Here is a 24826-nt window from a genome sequence, read left to right as displayed (position 1 = left end):
CTAACGTGTGCATGGCCTGAATAGCATAGAACAGAACTCATTAGAAACAAATCCATTATATGAAAATGACAATATCTCTCAATATCTCAAACAAAAGTTAACCTACAAAAATGAGGGAAGAAGGGATGTATGATGGAGAAGAAAATAGGAAAGATATGCTGTAGTAGGAAGAGCTGTGATTGGAAGGGAAATGAAGGAATAAAAACAACATGTTTGCAGTTGTCCACCATTTTAGAGGAGCAGTGAATGACCGGCAGCCATTATTATGCTAAATTAACCTGGGAGTTCCAGGCTGCCACTCAAGATGGAGGAACGCCTGAAAACAGATAAGGGCGAGTTTACCAACACACACAAACACACAGGCGCGCACACACACATGCACACGCGCACACTGGACGCTCCCACCCCCACTTTTCCTCTGCTCCATCGCACAGAGCTGTTGCTGCCGAGCGGTCAGTAGCACGGCCATTATTACACACCATTTTCTGCCAGAAAACTTACAAGTCAACCCCCTACCCAACCCCCACCACACACACTCTCGCTCCCCCTCCCTCCACTGACAAACATGTGCACCTCCCCCACTACTGACCCCTGCCTGTTGGTCTAGACCTCCCTCTTCCCTGGGATAAAAAGGGAAAGAGGAAAATATAGAGGTGGGGCTAAATGACAGAGAAAGAGAGGGGGTGGAGCATATTGGGACAAATTCCTCAGTCTTATCAAGTTTCCACCTTCAGAACCACCTCTGTCCATCTCCCACAGTGAAAACGCACTCAACATTACACTAATATATGCATTTTAATGAAGGAAAATTGAAATCGCAGGAAGAATTTACACCAGAACCAACCGAATCACTGGCTTGTATCTGCGTTATTAGCTGAATTGATTTATTAGTAATAATGGTATTATATGAATTTCTAAAAATGAACGAAACATTATTCTATTAATTCATTCTTTATTACAATTCTGGAGGTGGCATTACTGTTGTGCAACTGTGTGTCTGTGTTAACTACAGCACTGTTGCTGATTGGACAGCTCAAGTTTAACAGCTCAAGTGACAGCTAAGCTAACTGGCTAAAACACTGGTCTGGCATGATGGGTCAAGCAAAAAATGCTGACCTTACATTATCAAGGAAATCAAACTCAGCAAAAAATGCTGAAAACAAGAGCAACAGTCCACCAATGCGGTGCTGCTGCCTTCACCACAAAGTGCAATTCCTGAAAGAGCACCAAACACCTCAGAAAATCTGTATTTTCCATTACTTTTTTGCCTCTGAGTGAGACTGAAACTACAGTGTAGAATCTTTTTTTTAAAGAACTTTAAAAAAAAAAAAGGATGACTGACTGACAGAATAAAAGGAATCAATTTTCATTCGGCTCATTCCCGAGAAACCCGTGACCAGTATCTCTGCTGGAGCATAGTTTCATTTGCGAACGGTTGGATTCCAATTGGTCACACGACAATTGGTTATATTACACATATGTAAAGGAGACCCTTGAGCAGCAGGTCCCAGCAGCAGTTTATCAGGTGTGTTTAGTGATTTGTGTGTAGGATGAATGGCAATAACTGGCTCAGTTACACGTGTAGTGTGAAAGGATAATAGACTGACAGAAAATAGAAAAGAACTGTTGATTAAAATAAAAACATCTTCACCCTTCTGTTTTAAAACCCCTCACTGACCAGTGCTGCTCAATAGAAAACAACACAACCACTCCATGACCACTATAGCCGTCTGTCGAAGCCAACAAAGAAAGCTCATACCTGCTTTTCTTGGGAGTCTTGGCCTTGGGAGTGGAACTCTTTGTTTTCTTTTCCTTGGCCTCTTTGGGGGTTTTAGGTATTTTGGGTGTCTTTGGGGTCTTGGGCTCTTTAGGCTCCTTACCCCCCACCTTCTCCTTTGGTTTTTTTTCCCGCTTTTTCTTCTCTGCTGGTGGTAAGCTTCCCTCTACAATTTCTTTGCCAGTAATCTGTTCACTTGCATCACTTCCTGTCCCCGGAAATTCCAGCTTGCCATCCTGTCCACCTGCCACATTTTCCATTTCTTCTTCCTGTAAGTCTGCTGCTTTTGCCTTCTTCTTCCTCTTCTTTTTTGGCTTGGAGTCCTGGTTGCTGAGCTGCTCGGTGCTCAGAAGCTGGCCAGTAGTAGGCAGTCGGTCAGGGGTTGTCATCGAGGCATCACCTGACGAGTCAGTGGGGGAATGCTGTAGAAGAACACAGCAAGTTTAATCTTCCAAGCATTTTTGCATGAAAGCAAACAGAAGCAATCAAAGATATGTAGTAAATGAGCTGCAACTCAGCATATTAACAGAATAACCAAAGTTCACAAATCTCTTCAAAATAATATGTATTTTTCAAAATATCAAGGTTCGACATTTAACGACTAAACTACTTTAAAAGATTCTAATGCTTGATGACTTATATAACCAACGGCAAGATAAAGATCTTGTCATTGCCAGAAAGTCTCATCTCCTCGATTTTTTAGCTACATGCTAGACCTAACTTCTCTATGATTTGATACATTTGAAGAGACACAAATTAGCCAGAATATGCTTTGATGAAAGTGCTGATTCACTGCTACCGAAGGCACTGAAAAAAGGGATTAAACCAATTGGTGTGGATTGTATGAAAATTTTATCATTGCAGCAGAATCTACACCAAAAAAACCTGGAAGGCAGATAGGATTCAGGTTTAAAAAGTCTTTTATTCATTGCAATATATTCTGAATGTGTTGACTTTTGTGATCATACCCTGCATGCACTCCCTCTCTGCAAGCACTTGACTTCCTGATTCCTCCTCCTCCAGCAGTCTAAATTCAGTAAACAAACTGGCCGACACCCAATCCCCCCCGAACACACACCACCACAGACTTCTAAATCTTTTCCTTTCCCCTTCAACTCCTCTTTCTGCTCCAAAGTTAGCTTTCAGTGACAGGCAACTGGTTACCAGCTGTTGGGAGCCTCTCCAGCTGCCACTCCCCCCTCTGCCTCTTCCATCCCTCCCTTATTCTCTCTCCAGCTGCTCAGGGTCCCAGTAGCAGATGGGAAAATCAGGCATCATGACACGAATAAATTATCTCCATACTTCAAAAAGGCACACTGAAGAAGTGTATGTGTATCTGTGCGTGCGTGCACATGTGTGCGAGATACAACAGCAGTAGAGTGTGATGGTGTGTGCACGCATAGCACACATATACGTGTGTATGGATCAGCAGGTTTACAGCAAAATGCCACGGCAGCAGCTCCTCTTTGTGTAGAAAAATTTAATGCAGTGTGGTTGGTGGTGGAGGAATAGAGGATTTTTCGTGCTGGCACTTCCATCAGAATGCTAATACATTTACGCTAAAGCACTGCAAGGTCACACATCACACAAACACCTGCTGACACACACGTAAACTGAGCCATTTAGACACTAATAGTGGAAGGGGAAGAGAGAGGAGAGAAAGATCTGCAGTGTCAAGAGATAAATCTGTCCTCCTGCCAAGCTACCTAGACAATCAATCACACCCATGACAATGGAAACACACATACACAGAGACACACAGACACGCGCATGTGGCTGGTAGCAGTTTGCGGTACTAAAACTGAAACACTGCAGCAGCACAGAAGATAATGAAAAGCACAGTGGTCACACACATCAACAATATGAAAGAGGGATGATGAAGATAACATAAAGGAAAGGACAGAAACCTCAGAAATGCTTATGTAATTGTGAAGGACTTTATAGCAGACTTCAGGGTGAATCTCATTTCTACCCCATAGCCCTTGGTTTTGATTGTTCACTACAAGAAACGGGGTATCCCAACTCTCCAAGTTAGGGGGTAAAGGGAAACTTAGCTACAAAGCTTAAATATTTAGCCAAGTCCTAAATTGTTAGCTGTGTTTTAAAATTGCTCGTTATAGTGAGATAATCTAACTATAGCAAATAATAAATACACCAATGGAAAATTCAATATTTTACTGTGATGTCTTGCATTTCATGATCAATTGAACTTAAGCTTCAGTAGTTGCCGAAATATCATCATAGCTGCCTGGAAAAAACAACGGAGGCCAAAGGCGAAGGGGTAGATGAAGGAGAAGTAGTAAAGAGGAGAATTGGGATTCAGTCATAGTTTCTTGATATTTGTGGGTGTTCACCTCAGCACAACCTCATTACAGTTCCACCACAGCATGTCCAACGTGATAACCCACCACCACCACCGCACATGACTGGGAATCATCGAGCACAATCCCACTTACAGATGCAGCATTTAACCTGGCTGTTAACGGCGTCAACCTTATCGGTCCAATCATTAAAAGTTCTAATGCATTTGAACAAAAACAACCTTGAGGTTAGCCCCGAAAAGAAGAAGCAGATGAGGCCACACACAGCAAACTCCGTTCAGACCAGCCAAGGACACCAGAACGTTTAGTACATGTCCTGTATTTTGTCCTATATCCCAAGATTTGGAGTGGAATTTCAGAGTAGTGCCTTTAGCAAGTCATGGTTTGATTCAATAGAAGTCTTTGAGGGTCGATTTCGAGACATCATGATCCATTGTAATTCAAGGCAGCTGTATTGGAGTGACATCCGCAAGTGTTAAACGCCTACATACAACTCCTCTGTTGATATTTAACCTCGACACAATATATTAATCTACACGATAGAAAAGATGTATAATTTATCTGTAGAACTAAAATTAACTGTGTGCTTTCTTGACACTTAAAGCTTTTCAATAAGCTCTTTTTTGAAGGGTGACAAAGTTTCATCCACAACTATTGACTCATCGTGTCTTTTTCCAGAATTTTACCATGTTAATATTAGTAATAATGTAGAGGCACACTACATGCTTAAATGTATTAAGTGTACAAGCTAGACTAATGTAATCAAATAGCCCTAATAAATCAATTTTTAAAGTTGAGTGTGAGCATTTATAGAGCACATTTTACAACAATAAAACAAATCAAAAATATTAAAAGGGTAGAAGATTCAGAGGACTTAAAGACAAGTTTGATTTCTCAAGATACCAAGTTTTTCGAAGAAAATACGTATTCAATACAGCTCAACTTAAATCGGGCAGAACAACTCAAAGCATGCAATTAAAAATAGGCAGAGCAGCCCTGTGAAAGACTAAAAAATATGTTATCAAACTATCCAGAATGGACAGAAGCATAAAACTGGTGTGTTACACACAGTCATATATGTTCATTTGGCAAGAGTGTTTATGCATCTACATGAGGTAATACTTGACTGGTAATATTTCCAATTTCTCTGTTCTTGAGTTGAAAAAGCTGAAGAGTTTGATCACAATTACTTTTAAATTACAATCAAAAAAAGGTCCTTTGGGAGACCCGTTTAAATATGGTGGTAAATGGAAGCTGGAATTCAGAGACATGTCATGAGATGAGACAATTTCGATTAAAAAAAAGAAGAAGCAACATGGATAAAAAGAAACAACAAAAAGCAGAAGAAGCGAATAGGAACCGAACCAAAAACTGTTGTCCACTTGCGTTCAACAACCATAACACTGGAATAATAAAGCCAATGTACACACAGCAAAAAAAGAACACCTTTTAAATACCACCATTGCTCAATCATTTAACCATCAAGAAAATATTAAGTGTGCTTTCTTTCTGGGCAAAGTTGTAGCCTAACTGATCCCTAAAATGGGGTTTATTTGTCTCCAGTGATTGGATTGCACTGATAATATTGACCAATGTTAATTAAACTATAGTAATATAGTATAATATGAACTATACAATATCATAATTATAATTCAAAGACTATTAAAGGTATTATTTGGTTCCAGTGATGTGTACAAGCACAGTCTGGAGTTAAAAAACAAGCAAAGAAAAGAGCTGGGTTTGATCATGCGATGGGAAACATGCCACTGAAAACACTAAGCACAGGTATCCTGTCAACCTTGCAAGATTTTGTACCAAAAAAAAAAGAGACAAAGGAATGTTGAACGAAGGCTTCATCCCCAAAATGCAGATTGCACTGGATGATATAGCAACTGCCTGTTAGGGGGAAGGGCGACATATGCATGTTATATGTCGAGGAGAGTGCCGCACGCAACAGTGTGTGCATGTGTGATGCATAATAAAGGTCAGAGCACAGCACTCTGCCAGAGCTCTGACCTTGAGCTGCTGACGAAGGCATGCCTGTGTGTATGCATGTGTAATAACCATGCTTAGTGAACAGATGGAGCTTAGAGTACCAGACATACAGTCATCATGACTGACTGACCAGCTCAAAGTGTGTGTGTGTGTGTGTGTGTGTGTGTGTGTGTGTGTGTGTGTGTGTGTGGGTGTGTGTGTGTGTGTGTGTGTGTCTAGCAAGTAGATCACAAGGAACAGTGGTCCAGTACAACATTATAAAATGTCCTCTAGCTAGACTATCCCATTTCTCCTCGTACATTTTTTCCAACAACTAAAATGATGGTTTTGTATGCGAGTTTTGCTGTTGCCTACAGCTACAGTAATAACTCAGTCGACCAGGATGGGTGAGAAACAGGGCTCTCCGGTCACCATCACATCTAGGTCAGGACTGTGGAATAAATTAAGTGTGACGACTGAAATGTCAACCACAAAATGCAATGTTAGCTTGGAGGTGGAGCAAAGAAGGGAAATGAAAGGGGGGAAAAAAAGGGAGTGGTAGTGAACGACAATGGAAATGGGGCTGTCCCCGAGTCTGTGTGACCATAGGGCTGCTTATGTGTGTGAATGGGTCAGTGGAGAAAGGTAGCTCTGAGCAACAAAACAAGCTAATGGATGCTGAGATCATGTAATGCAGACATCAGTGAAACAACACGAAGGCCATCATTAAGAAGCAACCTCTTCCCAACAACAACCATCATCTTTCTTAACTGCTGTAGTTAAAGATCTAGCATCTTTGCTCATACATTTCCTCCCCAGTCTCCTCATTACCCCCAGAATTTCACCCCCCCCCTTCCAGCTCTATCGCCACACCACAACAGAGAGATGACACCCATGTAGAGCTTAGGACAACAAGAAAGACAATTGGATGGAAAGACAGGCAGGCACAGGGAGCGGAAAGAGAGGAGACAGGGAGGAGGGGGACAGGAAGGGAGGTTTCCTCTACTGAGGGGGAGGGGTAAGCTGGTGGCGCCAATGCATTTTGTGCATGTGTGGAGTACTCATGTCTCAGGATATGCAGTGCACAGGAAACGAACAGCTTCAAGCACCGTCATCACACAGAGGAACAACCACACACACCAGAAGCAAAACAACATTGTGAACACACAAACAAACCCCAATGAAACACTGTGCTCTCAAATGTCACGCACACACACAATCTTACTTCCCCTTACACTTCAACACACACATCCCCCAACCTACATAAAAAATAAACATTCACATAAAACCGAGACCATAACGCCCCACCCCCACAGCTTTAACATCAAATTGTGTGTCTGACAGAAACTCACCTGAATGTGAGGCACTTTCTGTGGGGTAACAGGGGGTGATGAAAGAGGGTGGGAGGCAGGGGCTGGAGGAGCCCATGGGTGGGAAGCCTGGTTGTGGGGAGGGGGCGTATTCTGCAGGTGTTGGAGGTGAGCAGGCAGGTGTGTGTGTGTTGGAGCATTCTGGGTTGGTGGTGCTAAGCCCTGGGTCGGGGCACCAACTCCGTGTTGATTGACCGGTGGACCTTGAAAGCCCATTGGAGCTGGCTGAAGCTGTTGTACACTGCGTGAGGCCTGCTGCTGGGCCTGGAGCAGATGTTGGTCTCCCCCCTGGTTAACGGGAGCTTCATGTGGCCCTATGAACAGAAATTTTTCCAGCAATTTTAAACATGTAAAGACAAGTTATATCCGATTGCCTGCCCACAGCATAGCCCAAATAAAGGCAATAGTTATTTATTAATACATCGAATTATAACCTTATCGAATTCATATTGCATAGTAAATAGAAATTAGACCATGTACCAATGTAATCAGTTACTATTTCTCTGCACACAGCATGAGAATGACAATTCAGCACAGATCACAGGCTAATGTTTGCCAGTAAGGCCAATTTCCCAGAGCTGCTAAAATTTTAGACACGTTACTTTATGCAATCGAGGTTACCATAAAAAATCATTTTAAAAAAATGTGATGTGTACCTTGTTGCTGAGAACGGGCTGGTCCTAGCTGTGGACTGCGTTGAGGTCCCATGGCAGGATACAGTTGCCCTATGTTGGGGGGCATGCTATGGGGCTGCTGATGTGGGGGGTGTGGGGTAGAGTGAGTAGTTTGTGGAGTTCTCTGCGAATGTGCGATAGCACTAGGTGGAGACTGCAAAGCCGTGTACCCTCCAACCTCTGGGGGTCCAGTTAGGCCTGCACTTGGGGGCCTGCCCTGCTGGGGAGGTGGTGTTGGGGTTCCCAGAACCCGCATGGGAGACATGGATGAGGGGGAGGGGTATGATACCTGAGTAGCAGGGGTAAGATGGGACTGAGGCTGGTTCTGAGGCTGGGGAATATTCTGAGGGTGATTGAGGGGGTGCATAGGCTGGCCCTGCTGCCCTGCTTGCTGTTGCATGGGGGCAGAATGTGTTTGATGTGGCTGAGTTTGGTGAGGCGGTCCTGGAGGATATCGTTGATTTTGTTGGCCAGTGGCTGCACCTGATCCCTGGTTAAATCTTTGGCCAAGCTGCCCTGGACCCAAGTTTTGGCCAGTGTTGACATTAGCACCCTGGCCCATACCAGGTCCCATAGCTCCGTACTGGGCTTGATAACCAGGGTACTGTGAACCACCAAATCCCCCCATGCCTTGTTGGTGTTGGTGAGGGTGTGAAGGTTGTCGGGAGGGGGAGTGTGGATATCTGGGCGTATGGGCCATATTAGGATAGCCTTGTGGTTGTGGGTGTCTTATCTGGGTTCCACCCATTCCAACATGGCCCAGGTAGTGAGAGGGGTCCTGAGCAGGAGTATGTGCCATGCTCTGAGGAGGGTAGTGTTGGTTCATACGTGTTGGATTGTTGGGTGCTGCTGGGCCCTGCATGCCACCATAGTTGCCTTGAGACATCTGGTAACCTGACATCTGGTTGGGGCCAGCTCCAGGTTGTGTGGGAGGCTGCTGGTAGGCTGATCTGCTCTGCTGCGGGCCCCAAACTCCACCTGCACTTGCTCCTCCTGCATCACCAGGATACCCATGGTGGGTGCCAGAGTTAGGTGGATTATTGTGATAGTGGGAAGCCATGCCGTTCATGTTGACACTTGGAGGTCCCTGGCTTGGACCATTCTGGGCCATCATTCGTCCTCCAGGTCCACCAGGCTGGTCATAACCAGTATATGGGCCATGGTCATATATCTGTCCCAATTTAGGCTGCCCTGTGCCAGGCCCAGCATTGTGCATCATGCCCTGATGGTAACCATGGCTCCCTTGATGCTCGTGGTTAAGCGAGGGATTAGTTTGCTGGCCTAGAGTGTTGGACTGAGCAGGAGAGGTTTGCTGAGGAAAGCAGTCTCCTAAACCATCTAATCCATCCGAGAACAAACCTGTGTCATCCCCAAACAAACTCAGCATCCCAGGGTCTGCCATGGCTGAGCACAAGGCCCAAAGGTGTAGGGGACTGGATGAATCGTGGCGCTGTGCAGAGAGGAGCTAATTAGCTAATTTGAGGCTTGCTAGTCCATGGTCCTCATCAACTTTCCTGAAGAGACAGAAAGATGAGAATGTCTACATTAGTTTATGTAAAAATAGCTGCATGCTTTAGATAAAACGTATATGTGGACTTGTACTTGGAATCATGAAATAAGCTAAAACTGTCCAAGCTTGCTTATTCATTACATGCAGGCCTGTATTCACAGGATCTGTATTAGCTGATATAAATCAGGACAAATCACATAACAAATCACTTTACAACAAGGTTAATGCATGATTATTTGGAATAATGCCAATTTCATGAAGAACAAGCATTAAATGAAGCAGTTGAAATCATGTGTCATTTTAATCTTAAGATTCATAAATTCATAACGATGAGCCACAGCTACAGACAAAAGACAAAAAATGAAAGATAATGGTCTCCAATTTTGATGTTTTCCCCCAAGAAAGTACAAACAAAATGTAATGAAACAAAAAACCTTTAATTAAAATTTAATTAAACATTATATTGTAATAGGTTCTGATAAATTGCAAATTTCATGAATATAGCAAACTGATAGTATTAACAATACAAGCTAATTTAATTAATATTTAATTTGCCCACACGTATGGGCACTGTAGAGAGAGACAGTGGTAAAAACGGCTCCCATTGTGCCGGTGTCCGCAGATATACCATAATAAAAGCATTATACAATAATTGTACAACGTGATAAACCATTTTAAAGAAGTCAGACTATAAATTAGATCTAATTATCAGGCGTGAGTGCCCTCAGTCTGGCCAAACCCTCTGGTGTGTTAGTTCAGATGATTTAAAGCCAGGAGTGTTTAATCTTCATGTCTCACGTGAAATTTGAAATTCACTATGGGTGTTCCCTATTGGACAAGACAAATGCTTGTTTTTCTACATTGAGCAACACTCTTTACAGGTCAATATTCCTGAAAAATTAAGATTGTGGAAAGGTAACTTCTTGCTATAAAGGCTGCCATCCAGTTAATAAGCCAGAGTGCTTCAACACGCATTTTCCTGTCAGTTTGCTACCTGTTCAGAAAGCTATCACTAACTAACCAAGCTCCAGCTACACAAAAAGTGCCAAAATCCAGAGAAACCTGTAGTTCCTACATCCTAGTGTAACCATTAAACACAAAGTTTATCATGGTCAGGTCATTATATTCAGGTCACTGTTTATTAATGTTAACACTAGGGCTGAAGATCTCAATTTCAGACAATAGTACTGTTATTAATATTATGCTGCCTGCAGCGCTTCTTTCTGATCAAACGTAACTCGGGCAGCTTTCATTGCTCAAGGCCTTATAAAATTTGTGTTCACCTGGTGTTTGCATATGCTTCCTGTTCACAGTACAATAAAGTTTCCAATATATGGCTACATTGGGAGGAGTATATAACAAATTATGGTGCGTTCCAACGTGGGATGGGGCTAATCTGATCCTTTATTAGTACCGGGTTCTGATACCAAAGCATGCTTTAACTAGAGGTGCGCGATATGACATTAGATCATGAAAGTGTCGTCGATCTGACAAACCGGGGTCAACACAGAATAGGCCACATTCTCTATGTTGCATTCTAATGCTTCAGCAAATAAACATCAGATGCATAAAGTCAAATCAATTCCATATGATGGAGGTCGAGTTCTTTTTAGGAAACAATCCCCCCTTTCCCTGTACAACTAAATGACAAAACACAAACAACAATTGTTCGCACAGACGTGGTTCACATGTTGGATGACTTTGTCAACAGAAAGCACCTGATCCCTGGTTAAATCTTTGGCCAAGCTGCCCTGGACCCAAGGTTTGCGTCTCTCCTCATTTTTGAAGGTTAATAGAGGGTGATATTTTTTTTGCCATAACCTTCATTGAGAAAATGAACATTAAAAATAACAAACTTGTTCAATTACACTGCAGGGGGAGGTGCCAGCTAGTGTGAAACCAAAGCAAAACACTTTAAAACAGGCATTTGCTAAAGGCAGTCCCTGTGTTGGCATGTTCACGAACTATTTGAATTCAAAACTGTGGTTGTTCTTTTGGTTTAAATTATCCATTTTATTTATCTTTTAGGGTTATGTTTTAAATTGGGAAATGGTTTAGTTCACTATTCAAAAAAAAAAAAAAAGCAAGTCACTGTAAAAATTAAGTTAAAAAAAATCGTGACTATGATTTTAGCACTAAACAAATTGTGATTTGATATCTTTTCCCATATCACCCACCCCAACGGGGTCTGCAAAACTTCCAAATTTTTCCACACATGTCCATTATATGGATATAGTTTTCACTCAAAACAACACAAGACAAGACAGAAAGATGCATTGTTTGCAAAGCTGCTTTTCTGAGAGGCGGAAGCGCCGTTGTGACGTACAATATCATTTAACCAATCAAACATCTGAAAACAGATTGCTTGTTGAGCTTGTTCTGGAAAAAGCCCAATAAAACACGGCTCGACCGCTTGGATGTTTTTTGGGTATAGAAGAGTAGATGTGGAGCAACAGAACAGGAAAACATTAGTTCAATTTGTAATTGTTTTCCGAATGTTCTGTCCCAGTGGGATTGGAATTTTCAGTTTGCCCTCTTGTAATTTGAACATGTATGGAAGTAAAGCACAATGTCCAATTAGGGATGTTAGCTTTGTTTTTGTATTTTTATTACACTTAAAAAAAAAAAAAAAAAAAAAAAAATTCAGTTACATTTCAAACTGCAGTCTTGTGTTCTTAGCAGGGTTCCCCAATTGAATTCTTCAGCTGATTAAATAAGTTACTGTAAATTTTACTGTGTTTTTTATGAATTGCTTTAATTACCTTTCTCTGTTGATTTTAATCCAGACCGCCCTTGTTAACACTATATAGATAATCACCTGCCAACGTGAGCAAAGCCAGGGAAAGGTGAGGGTGTGTGAGACGGCCACAGGTCTGCTTTGTAAGCAAGTCTACAGCTGCTACAGCCTGCACACTGCAAACAGAAGTTTTTTTATGTTTGTTGAGAAAAAACAACTGTACCACTATTACGGGTCTATTACTACAGAGCATACTGGAAAAGCAAGTAGAGCCACAGTTTCCCAACACAGTTCCTGTTTGTTTCGATCAGAGACAAAATGACCACATTTGTTTTCAGTGAAAGTGATTTAGTGCAACCTTACATAGTAATAAATGCAACAGATTTCCTGTCACTGGTGAGAATTACAGCAGATTTTACTCTCAGAGTTCAGAACTCTGCTGCTTTCCAGTCCTGCAGAATAAAAACATCAATGAAGGGAGCCTTCACATCTCAGCTTTGTATTCCTCACAATGACATCCATTTCAAGCCCTCTTTCCTGCAACAGACAGTTTGTCAGGAAGGCCCAGCTGTCACTGCAGAGAATTAGGTGAACGGTCAGTGTGCCGCTTTAGCCACCAAATCTCATCAAGGGATGAGGCATTTAACCCCCAGCATCCCTGATCCCCTCCCCTTCATAACAGACTAATTGTGAATCCAAAGGTGGTCTGCATGTACCAATATCAACCATGCACCTTAAAAGGACCAGGCAGACGTTCTGCTTGTTATTATTACTATTGTCATTATTATGGAGTGTAAATAGTCTTTTGTGATAACCGTATCATTTATTATATGCATGTGGGACACCGACATCACTCACAGGTGCAGAGGTATTAGAAGGTGTGCTTTCCACACTGGTATAAACAAAATAGAAATGTAGATTCTCCGCAATAAATTTGATTTTCCCATTGGAACTAGCAGCAGCACAAACTGGCAGCAGAACATTAATCTGTTTCTGCCCATGTATGTACTGATCTGTTGTGAGTTTGTTGACTGTAATGCAGGACATTTCAGATTACTGATCACGTCTGTGTAGATTCTCGGTCATCCAGGTCATCATTATCCAAGGTAGTTTTCTCTGTCAACTGGACCGTGTGCTTCTCTGAAGACGTTTCACCTTCTATCCGGAAGGCTTCTTCAGTTCTGAACTTGCTGGGGACCGAGCTTGAAAATATAGCCCCTGGGACCATTGCCATGTTAATGACCCGAGTGGTCACCTGAGAGTCGTCGGCAGGGTCGTTGATGGGGTCGTTCACCTAGTTTCAGTTGAGGTGTCTCCCCTTTGTCTGCTGGAACACATGGTGGTGAGTCACTGGGTCTCCTGGAATGGTGTGAATGTTTGTTTTGCTGTTGGAAGGAGTGGAGGACTGCATTGTATGTGGGTGATAGGAAGTGCCTTAGCCCACCACTTCTGTTTAAGGATGGTTTTTCCAATTTGACATGGATGGCTTCCTTGACACCCCTCTCAAACCAGCGGTCTTCTCTGGCCAGTACCCGTATTTGGCTGTCCTCAAAGGAGTGACCGCTCTCCTTTAGGTGTAGGTGGACTGCTGAGTCCTGACCTGAAGAGGTGGCACGTCTGTGTTATGCCATTGTGGAGAGGTTGCTTGGTTTCACCAATGTACAGTTCCCTGCATTCCTCCTGGCACTGTACAGCATAAACAACATTACATTGTTTGTGTCTTGTCCTTACTGATCACATTCACACTTGCTTAAGAAACTCCTGATGAACGATGAGTCTTAATAGGCCCACCATATCAAGCAGCTACCAATGAAATGTTACTAAACCAAACTTAAAGCCACTTTAATATTGCACATCTATATTAAACAAAACAGTGGTTAAACCAAAAATGTTGTCATTTTCTACCATTTTCCTTTTTAGTAGGTCAGCCTGGACTCTAATCAGTTTTATTTCTAAGAATAATTTTTGCTTTACTAATACTAAAAGTGCTTCATCATTGCATATGGCTTGCAAATGCTAATGTATCTCACAATGGACATTAATTCAAACACTTTCTTCAACATTCATTATACACAGATGATAAAGCACTTAAAATGATCTTTACGAACAAAACCATTTCTCTATTTAAAGATGCAAGTATTCAGGCATATACTACCAAGTACTGTTTTTAGGGGTGGAAGTAACAGGAACCCTAGATGCTGCAACATGACAATGACCCAAACCATACCAGTAAAAACACTTGATATAAAACACTATATATTAAGCCCACTGTCAAAAACCCCTCAAATGCTTCACATCTGAAATTATTCTGATTTAAGGAGGGAGTCAAATTTTCCTTAGACTAGTGTCGTATGCCATATTTCCACTGACGGTACTTGCTCTACGCTACTTGCGTTTTTGTGAATTTCCACTGAGGAAAAAACACCCAGTGATACTTTTTTTTTTAGGTACCTGCTCCTTCAGGGGTCGAAAAAAGCAGCAGAGTACTTTCAGATACTAAAAAGTAATGAACACATTGCAGAACCTGAAATGCTCCGGTTGGACAGGGGAATGACATAACGGGAGCCATGAGTTTGCAATAATCAAACCCGCCATTTTTAAAACCTTGCAACAGGGACCGTGTCTATTTCGCTTCACAAAATAAATAAATGCTGCATTAGGGCAATCCCCTAATCCAACAACGAGATACAGACAAGATACAGATGGACAGAGGGGAGAATATGGAGCTACATGGTGAGACTAGAGATAGAGCTTACCAGATCTCACTATAAGACTTTTTTTTCTGTAAGTGGACATAAACGAAAATAAACGAATAAACTGAAAAAAACAGGAAGGACTGAGGATAAGAAGTGGTTGAATCAAAAAGATGCTATCTGTAGTACCGACCTGCGAGCAACCGGAGGGAGAGTTGCCTCAACTCGGCCACGAAATTGTTAACTAGGGTTAGAGGATTCCGTGACTTTCAGGATTTTGCACGTACTTATTCCATTCATGGTGAGCTCACTTTGAAAAAAACATTTAGAAAGCAACTTGCTATTTGTATGCAGACATTGAGCTGGCTAGTTAGCCAACTGTGCCCTCTCCATCCACCAAATGTATTTTATAATTGGTTTATTACTGTGAAACATGTAAATTGAGGTTGCCAGCAACAATTGCTAAACTAAACAAATGTTAATTTTGCTTAAAAATTAAGTTTTTTGTGCTGCAGCTAAGTCCCAAGTTCATACGTGTGTTGACTCAGACTATATACACTATAATGCCAAAAGTATTTGGCCACCTGCCTTGACTCGCATATGAACTTAATTGCCATCCCATTCCTAACCCATAGGGTTCAATATGATGTCGGCCCACCTTTTGCAGCTATTACAGCTTCAACTCTTCTGGGAAGGCGGTCCACAAGGTTGCGGAGTGTGTTTATAGGAATTTTCAACCATTCTTCCAAAAGCGTATTGGTGAGGTCACACACATATATACATACACACATACATACACACACACACATACAAATATACACATAAATACACACAAACACACACACACACACATATATATTTCATACATTTCTGCCTTTTCTGTTAAGATTCTGACAATTAAAAAAGCCAACAACACAAAACAAACATTGATCAATGATGAACAACCATTTGTGCGTGAACCAGGGATATGTGCGTGTACACCATTCACCATCACAGCAGTTTCAGAGTCAAGGCAATATTATTGCACTGGAAACGCCCCCCAAAGTCGTACCTGCTCCCAAAGAGAGCAGAGCAGAACAGAGCTAATAGACTAGTAGATGCTACAAACAACTCAAGTTATACAAGTCACATTTGCCGTATTTCCCCACCATTACACTTTCTTTTCCAGAGATGAAAAAAATAGATTATACATCCAGGTTTGAGAATTACTAATAAAGAACTGATCATTTAATGGGGCGCCCGATTTTTTTTCCCCCACACAAGTGTGCACATCATAGAATGGGTCAGTCAGTCAATGTGGCCTCTCAGTCAAATAACTCGATAAAATAGAAATATCACCACAGCACTGGCACAGAAATGTAACCATCACAAACAGAGCTCTTACACTGGCGTGGTGGCCATCTCTGAACAATTTAACCAGTAGTGGTAACATATCTGATCCCCCAGTCTCTGCAGCCATTTTAGCAAATGCTAAGGACAGTAAATTTGCAGTTTGAAAGGTAGTTTGAAAGGCTATACCTCATAGAGAAGAGTCATGCTACGAAATGAGGAGCACCAAATATCAGTTCCCATTCAGCTGGTGGTCAAAGACCCTTTCCAAGGAGATGCCTACACTAACAACAGCAAGAAATGTCTGTTTGCTGAGGGCAATTACTCGATTGCTATTATGCTTAATATACAATGTTGCGAACAACTTAAATCCATACTCAATGTTACACTATAAAAAGCAAGCTTCAAATTCCAATAGACACTGTGATCGCTCATGTATCAGCAATATTAATTTGAGTGATCAGTCACAAAAACCCACGATTGGAGGACGACTCCCTTTTAACTATCTTGTCTTTACTAAAAGGCGGCGTCGACTGTTCAAGAATCACTGCCGTAAATACAAAAACCAGTTAAAGTCCCTTTAAACAACTTCCTGACTGATTACCAGGCTTGCTCCGCGCTGTTAAAAACAGTGAATGAGGCAGCTTCCACTGAATAGTGCTCTGTCAAACCACAATCATCAGGGCCAAACCACAGAATATCCCTGCCAAGTTGGAGCGTCAGAGCCGGCTCTGTGTAAGCCGGTGATATCTCACCACCCTTCACAGAAGACACACATGCCTATGGCCTGAATGACTCAATGCCTGAAATAATCAAATGCGCTTACAATGTAATCTACGTTCACGTGAAAAGTGTTGTTAAAATGACCCCAAAACAACGATTCGGGATTAAAAGACTGACATTCCCATTCAGTGTATTAGAGACATATGAAACCATTTTTATGGATGTACATTAAGATCTTTAATTTTAAAGCATTTGGGAGTTTTTTAAGCATTCCCATAAACACTGTAAAGTCTATGTGTGGTATAATTTACTGGAGACTGTATGCTTGAGAGAATTAGCTCCTTCCTGACAGCCTGTGTTAGCTGTGTGAATGCAGCGTTAGCACTGGGCGTAGGGAGCGACTTTAGCCGGCAGTAGCAACAGCTCTCTGCTGAAAGTTGGCAGCAATACCGTCTGTAGCCTCCGGGCTTTACGACAGGAAATCTCTGCCATGTCAACAAGATTGTTTTTTTTTCCCCTAGCGGAGACACGGGCAGGCATAGGCAGAGCACAGCCGCAGAAACGCTGAAAATGCTGAGCAGCTACAGCTTAACTGGACACCTGAAGACAACAGTGAAGCCCCTCTTCAAACCCCAGAAGAAACCCATGCACCACGGACACCCACCCTCCCTCCATTACAACCAGAGTCTAAGCAGCTATAATTTATACTTTGCTCCCAAGTGGAAGACAGCATTCCAAAGTTGGCTAGCTGTGTGTGTAATTTTACTCAAGTACGGGGAAGCAGGACTGTGTTTGAGGCAGGGATTTGAGGCCCGGAAGGAAGGAAGAGAGGGGAGGTGGCGGCATTGGTGATGGGGGTCCAAGAAGAAAAAAGCAGCGAAGCTACAGAAAATCTGGTTATTTTACACATGGCTGCTTCATTAATGGAGTGTGTTCGCATGTGTGTGTACGTGCATGTGTGTGTTTTGGGGAGGGCTTGGTCAGCAGGAAAGGGTTGTGTTTATCCAATCTGTTCCCTTTACCATGTGGTAGGAAAAACCACTGGCTGACTCCCAGTCAAATCCCAGAGGACATGGATGCCGGCCTAGAGAACAGAAGTAGGCCACAGGGGGGTGGATGGGAGGGGGGGGGGGGGTGCTCACTGAGCTGAAGAACCTGTTACAGTTATAACTGTCTGAAAAGGCAGGTGTACCAGGAGACAATAGAAAACAGTGAGATTTATTAAAGTGACACTGGAAAATACTAAACTTTTGGGCCTTGCAGCAACAAGGACAAACTCATCCCGCCCAATGGAGGATGTACTGACCAAACATTAGCAGCCACAGGTACTACAGCCATTTCATTTCATTCAAGTACACAACTTTGTCGAGTCTGCAGACTAGAAACTGGGAACATTAGTAGTTACACAAACCATTTTGAGGAAACGTGTCATTCAAATGAAATGGTTCATACAAACATGGATGTGGACGAGACAAAGGACTAAAATCTGGTTGTAAATGTAGGAGGATATTTCCATGCAACAATTCTGGGGGCAGAATGGAATCCTTCGGCATTGCTGGGTGTACTGGATGTACAGCATTTTATAGTTGTTAGACTGTTTGGATGAGTCCCAAGTGTGTATGTGCATATCTAGTAATGCTCCTTTTTTCTCATGAGTCCAACTCACACAGAAGAGGTCAGCAAGAGATGACTTGTCTAATGTCAGAAGTGACATGTAAAGACTTTGCTTTAGCAGTTTAAGCTGATAGAACACTTAATTATCACTTAATATTTAAGCATTCATATTTCAACTGCATGTGCGCATGTGTGAATATAAAAATTACTGTTGCCAATAGAATGAACTGACAACAATCAGCATACAGTTTAGATGTTTGAACTGTTGGAGGTCAGTAGAACACTACTGTGTAACAAAACTGCTAAAATACTCCTAAAGCTTTAATAAATCATCTTTCATCATTCCAAATAATCCAGCGTTGTTATTTGTCCTGCCACTGTGCTGAAAACCTGGATAACAACATCCCTCGTGGGGAACTAAGCAACCCTTTCACACAGTGCCGTCAGTTTGCTTCTGACATGTAAAAAAACGGAAGGGTGGTGAAACTAAAAGAAACACATTAGTCCCATTGATCTGACTAAGACATGCAGATAATGTGGATATTGTTTAGCCCCAACATTTGTACCCCAGAGGCCGAAATGGACTTAAACTAGACAACACCTATGCACAAGCTCCACAAAACCTGCGCTGCCGTATGACTCCAGAACACAAACATTCAAGAAGCCCAGCATTAGCATATAACATGCTGCCTGACTCCTGTTCTTTCCTTTTTAACGTAACATGCTAACCAGACAATTTACCTGTCAAAAATCTGCATATTGCCACCAAGTGTTAAAGAGGAAGACATCTTTCAGAAGGTTATTGGTTTGTCTTGGCCCAATTTTGAGCACGTCTTGTCTAAGTTGCACATGCAAACATAGCGCGTGTGCTACCCCGTCACTGCGCACCTATCTGGAACACAACCGATCAGCTTTCAGAGCTCTTTCAAACATTCTCACACACTCTTTTCCCAGATTTGATGTAGTCAGTATCCAAAGTGGTGAATCTCACTGATATAAAGCTAATTAAAGTCATCCTTCAAGTAAGCTGAAGGGGAGCAGGTGCGCTGTACATTTCTACAGGTTTAACGTCGAGGCCGTCTACTTCCGTTCCTGCCATTTGTCTGTATATTTCTGGATGTTGATGAAACACACGGAAGCAGCACTTAACCTTTCATCAGTCTGACAAATCACTGAAGAGGAGAAAAGGTAATAGAAAACGAGGGTGGGTCATCAAACACCAGAGCCTTTTTTACTGCCACATTCTTCAGGGGAGGTTGATGAGGTTTTCCATGGCACCTCAGACGGAGTTATGATTGGATGAAGACAACAAGTAGCCAGGTATTTCCAATGGAGTGTCCAGCAGACATTTTGTTCAGTGTTGAAGAGGAGCTCAAAGCCACGCGACACCACGAAAAGGGACAGAAGACAGAGGGATTGATTTAAAGGTTTGGGTCAGAGGTATACTCCACACACAGCCCACACACAAACACTTGAAAGCGTACATGCCAGCCTCAATTCCAGGCTCCAGAGGGCCCTCCCTGCAAAAGGAGGATGGGGGATGGGAGGGCCAGTGAGAGAGAGAGAGAGACAGGTGAGAGAGAGAAAGAGAAAGATGACACACAGTTCTGAATGTCACCACAGTGCTAAAGACCCCCACTAACCTTTTGGCTAGAAATGAGAACTCAAAGAAGGGGAGGGGAGGAAAGAGGCGGGAGAGAGGAGGGAGAGAGATGGGAAGAGTAGGGATAGAAAGAAGAGGAGGGAGTTCATGTATAGCAGAAAGAGGGGGTGGAGGTGGAGCCATAGATGGCAAGATGAAAAGGGCTTCTCATCTCTGCTAACAGGGCTGCTAGCCAACAACACACAGGATGATAAGAGACAAAATGGCCACCCTCACAACTACAAGGGCCTGACACTCAGCTGCCTGATGGGAGACCAACAGCATCAGGTCAGATGCTACAAGGCTAACCCACCTGTAAATAATTCACAGTTTGGGCTTCTAGCAAGCTATTCAAAACCACTAAAATGAGTGCAGATTAGAAAAAGCTCAATCTTTAATCAGTTCCCTTGCTGCTCCAGCTACTGCACAGATGATTAATTCGATGTCAGGATACCACGAATTTGTGTGGAGATCAAATTATTGTTTCACTTCATAACAAAAATGAACTCTGGGTAACAAATGTAGCAAGCGGAATCTTTAAAAAAACAACACACGGCCCACTGATGTGTAACAGACATGTATCCATGGACACGCAGCGTGTTCAGTTATTGGGACAATTACCAATTTGCCCAAATGCTGCCAAATAGGATAAAGCTGCATCCCATCATGGTAAGATTGGCACCTCAAACTGGATATATGGTTGCTTACGGTTATCTACAGGTCACAAGAAGAAATGAGAATTAATCTTCAAACTGGTGCGCGTGTGCATGCGTATTGATCGGATGCAGTCTCCTGGTCCAAGTGGTCACATCTACGCTCAGATGTGAAGTTAGGATGCAGAAGAGCTCTGCTAGACACCCTCCTCAGGGTTCATGTTCGTAGATAAATTACTATTCCTTATTCCAATTACTATCATGCTTGTATATTTGTAGTATGGTTTAAACTTTTGCCCAATATTTTGCCACTCAGGCTAAAAAGCATCGACGTGGAGCCTCCACCCCCAAAAAGATGAACTGAATAAGCCCACTGTTAGATCTTCAATCATACATTAGCTTGGACAAGAAAGTGGAAAAGTTGTGGAGATCGAGCATCGACCAATGGGTGTAAGGCTGGAACGCTCTCTGGGAAATTGCAATTATCTTTAATATTTTAGAGCCAAGATGCACAAAGTGTAAACTGAATCTAGACACAAATGTTAAAAACTAGAAAGAGCCAAATCCAGACAGACCTGCAAAAAAAGTGTGAAGAAAAGGTAAAGATTCATAGTTAAATGCCAGAAAAACAATTCAAAAAAACATTTCACTTCTAGCCGTTAAGCTATATAAACTTTAACGATCGGCTCCATCTGGTCGGCTGCAAACGCCCGTTGTCAATGGCGGCCATCGGTAAGGTGGGCGAACGCTGACGGACGCTCAAATACCACACAAAGAAAAGGGTTCAAAATGGCACAATAGTTTCGTTCCCTAACACATGAATAAAAGGGGATCATCTTGTGAAGAAGGTTTTAGGTCTGAGTGAACAACGGCTGCACGCTCTAGCCGCCGGTGGAGACACCTAAAACAAGCCACCGTCATCAGAGCAACTTCCAGAAAGGGATGTTCGACCCAAGTTAAAGTCTGACTCTTATAGGAACCAACAACAGTCACGGGCCACATTTCCAGAGGGTTCACGGCTCACAATTTACACGTGAACTCTGCCCGTTGACTGGTTGCCCCAGTGTTTAAATTCAAACAAGAGAACAGGTAGTGCTGGAGATCTGGTGTGTGCCTGTGAGTGTGTGTGTGTGTGTGGTCGGGGCCTCCTATCTCTCCCTCAATGGCCCGCTGAACATGAGTAGCTGCCATCTTGGCTCACGGACACAAGTTGCTGATGGGGGTAGAAGCTCCAGGCTTCATGGCGCGGGGGGAGCACTTAAACTAAGGAACCATCGCTGGTAGCAATACTGTGTAACTCTCCGGAGAATAATACCCCCGCCTGAGAGCAAACATGGTGTTACTACGGCGTTTTCCTCCCGTCAGAGACAAAGTTGTCTGAGAACAGGCTGGCCATTATGCAAGTTGACCGATAAGACTACATAATAGGAAACGGCGGCGCGGTGGCACACGGAGCACCCCGAATGTAAAGATATACATTAAAAAGGGCCGTTTGTGTCCCGCACAGAGAGGCGGGTGCGGGGGTACCGGCAGGTGTTTGGTTTTTATCCGAGTAACAAGTGTAGCAAAAGCTGTTACCAAAGTTCGGTCTCCGGATACAACGCAGCTCACCCAACACTCATAACAAAAGCCGCAAAACGCGGAAAAGAAGCGAATTGCAGTACTTTGCTTTTTTTAACCTCAGCCAAGTAGTGAGGCGAAAGATGGGTACAATTGATTTTCCATACCGATGTGGGGTAAGGGAATAGGAGCGGGGTTGTTCTCACACAATGGGGGAGAGAAGTGGCTAGCAGGTTAGCTGAACTTCTGTGTCCTAGCACTGGCTAACCTCCAGCGGCTAGCGCGGCTAATTAGCCTATCAGCAGCATTTCGCACGTCGTTCCACGGACCAGTCAATGACTCGCCAAGCGCTGTTATTCGCGGAAATCAGACTCATTTGCGATTAAATGCCAGGCAAATGATAGACCGTGATCCTCAAACATCTTTTAAGCGGACCGTGTCTTTCAAATTTGTGAAAATAGTGCGCAAAGACGGTGTGTGGACTGGCCTCAGCCACCCCCCCCACCACTGTCCCCTCAGTCCATAAAGTAGCGATCACTAAAGGCACAGTACATCCGTTCGTTTTACTGAAACGAAGATGATTTGGGGGAAATGTAACAGTTATGTCAACTTTTGTGTGTAGACATTTCGATTCGGATGATAAAAAGCGCACTTTAGCTTTATATTCCAAGTGTTCTCCACTGGGAATTTCCCTGAGAGATCCGCTCATTCAGTCGGCCAGTGACTCACCTCTACGCTCGAGCCACCTCGTGTCTCCTACGAGCCTCAACACAATTAGCTAACTGGGCTAACACCCACAATTTAAAGATGATCTAAGTGATGTATTAATGATAGAAACCCCAACAAGTTGTTTGAGAAGCGAGGCCAGTAGCGGGGAGTTTCTCGGTGTTGTGCTGAACATTTTTTCTTCGCACTTTTCAACTTAACTGATGGGACTGTTTGTGCGTGTATGTGGGAGAACGATGCAGCGGGTGGCAAAGCTAAACTTGCTATTGTTAGCATGTCGGCATGGCAGCTAACGTTAACATACGACCGTCAATGACTTTCTGTCCAAATGTGAGAATAAAAAGGTTGTTAAAAGCGGCGGCGTCCGACCTTTCCAATGAGTTCTGCCCGGAAGATTTCAACGGACTGGGGAGCCACGCACACGTCGGATTAAAGAGTCCGATTGAAAAAAAAGTAGAGGAAACTTACCATTAAGAAAGAAGTTAAATTTGTTTAAATTCCTAATTGGCCGTACAAGTAAAGCTCACATCACCACCGACTTCTTCACCACACATTTATAAGCGTACTTATAGAAATAAGGGCATTTGTTAGCTTACCGAACACGTTCGGCCACTTCGGGCTCTTTATCAAATCAACTCCTCGTTAGTATCTCCGCTGGCTTGAAAAAAAAATCCACCGTGGTCCTTTTTTTTCGTTTGAAATATAAATAAAGAGAGAAGGGAAAAGTTCAAGTTTTCTTCTCATGGAATATTTGTCCGGCGAGTCTCACATCTGCGACCTCGCGGGCTTCTGTGCGTTGCTCTTCTCTCCTTTGTGTTAATTTCACTCAAATCGAGTTTAATCCGATCGATCCCTCGGCTGGTCGCGCTCCCGAGTCCTCCCCTCCAGACACTCGCTCACCTTCCTCGGCCAGGGGGGGCGCGCTCCCGAGACCCTCGCTCAGAGATAAACAGGCAGCGTGCGCGATCACTGACCCCGCTGCGCTCTCCGTGCATGTTCACCAACACAGACGGGAGCCACAACATGGATGTTCTGCTACGTTCAAACGCCAAACCTGCCTGTCGCAGCACAGCAGAGCGGCGAAGTTCTGGAGGGGTTTTCTGCTGCTGGGAGAAGGAATATTTTAACGAGGGGAAACAACAAAATACCGTACACATGCAGAAATGACACTATTATTTGACACTTGTGTGTGTGTGTGTGTGTGGGGGGGGGGGGGGGGGGGGCAACAGATTTCTAGAATTCAAAAAGTTGCTGTTATTATTGAGTACTTTAGAATATCAAACTTGATCACATACAGCTTAAACACACACCCGGAAATGATGTGAACTGGAGATGCTGAAGGGGCCAGTTGGAAGCGTGAACTGGTTATGATGGGAATAACTGGACTGGTTATGGTGGGAATAACTGGACTGGAGGGCGAAGATGCCCACGCAGTGGAGTCAGTATCTTTAATTCAAAATGATTCACATGGCTCTGTTTACGTTCTCTTGGCTACCACGAGTAATCAGCTCGGTTCTGCTTTC

The 24826-nt window shown here is 43.1% G+C and overlaps 1 protein-coding gene across 3 annotated transcripts in view; it reads right to left on the bottom strand.

The window, feature by feature from the left end:
• The window catches only part of chd7 (chromodomain helicase DNA binding protein 7), a 55647-nt gene extending 31295 nt beyond the window's left edge, over positions 1-24352 (bottom strand). For 2 of the 3 annotated variants that reach the window (XM_029830413.1, XM_029830414.1), the window contains exons 1-4: positions 23900-24352; positions 8099-9630; positions 7425-7756; positions 1760-2199 (exon numbers count right to left, since the gene is read on the bottom strand). In XM_029830413.1, the coding sequence (XP_029686273.1) occupies positions 1760-2199; positions 7425-7756; positions 8099-9518 (2192 nt within the window). In that variant the 5' untranslated portion in view covers positions 9519-9630; positions 23900-24352. The remainder of the gene's footprint in view (positions 1-1759; positions 2200-7424; positions 7757-8098; positions 9631-23899) is intronic. The other variant, XM_029830415.1, reaches the window with a different exon arrangement.
• Positions 24353-24826: the final 474 nt, after the last annotated feature.

Source organism: Takifugu rubripes, chromosome 22 (assembly GCF_901000725.2).
Source record: "Takifugu rubripes chromosome 22, fTakRub1.2, whole genome shotgun sequence".
NCBI lineage: Eukaryota > Metazoa > Chordata > Actinopteri > Tetraodontiformes > Tetraodontidae > Takifugu > Takifugu rubripes.
The sequence above is the reverse complement of the archived record's forward strand: the minus strand, read 5'-3'. Positions and strand labels throughout refer to the sequence as shown.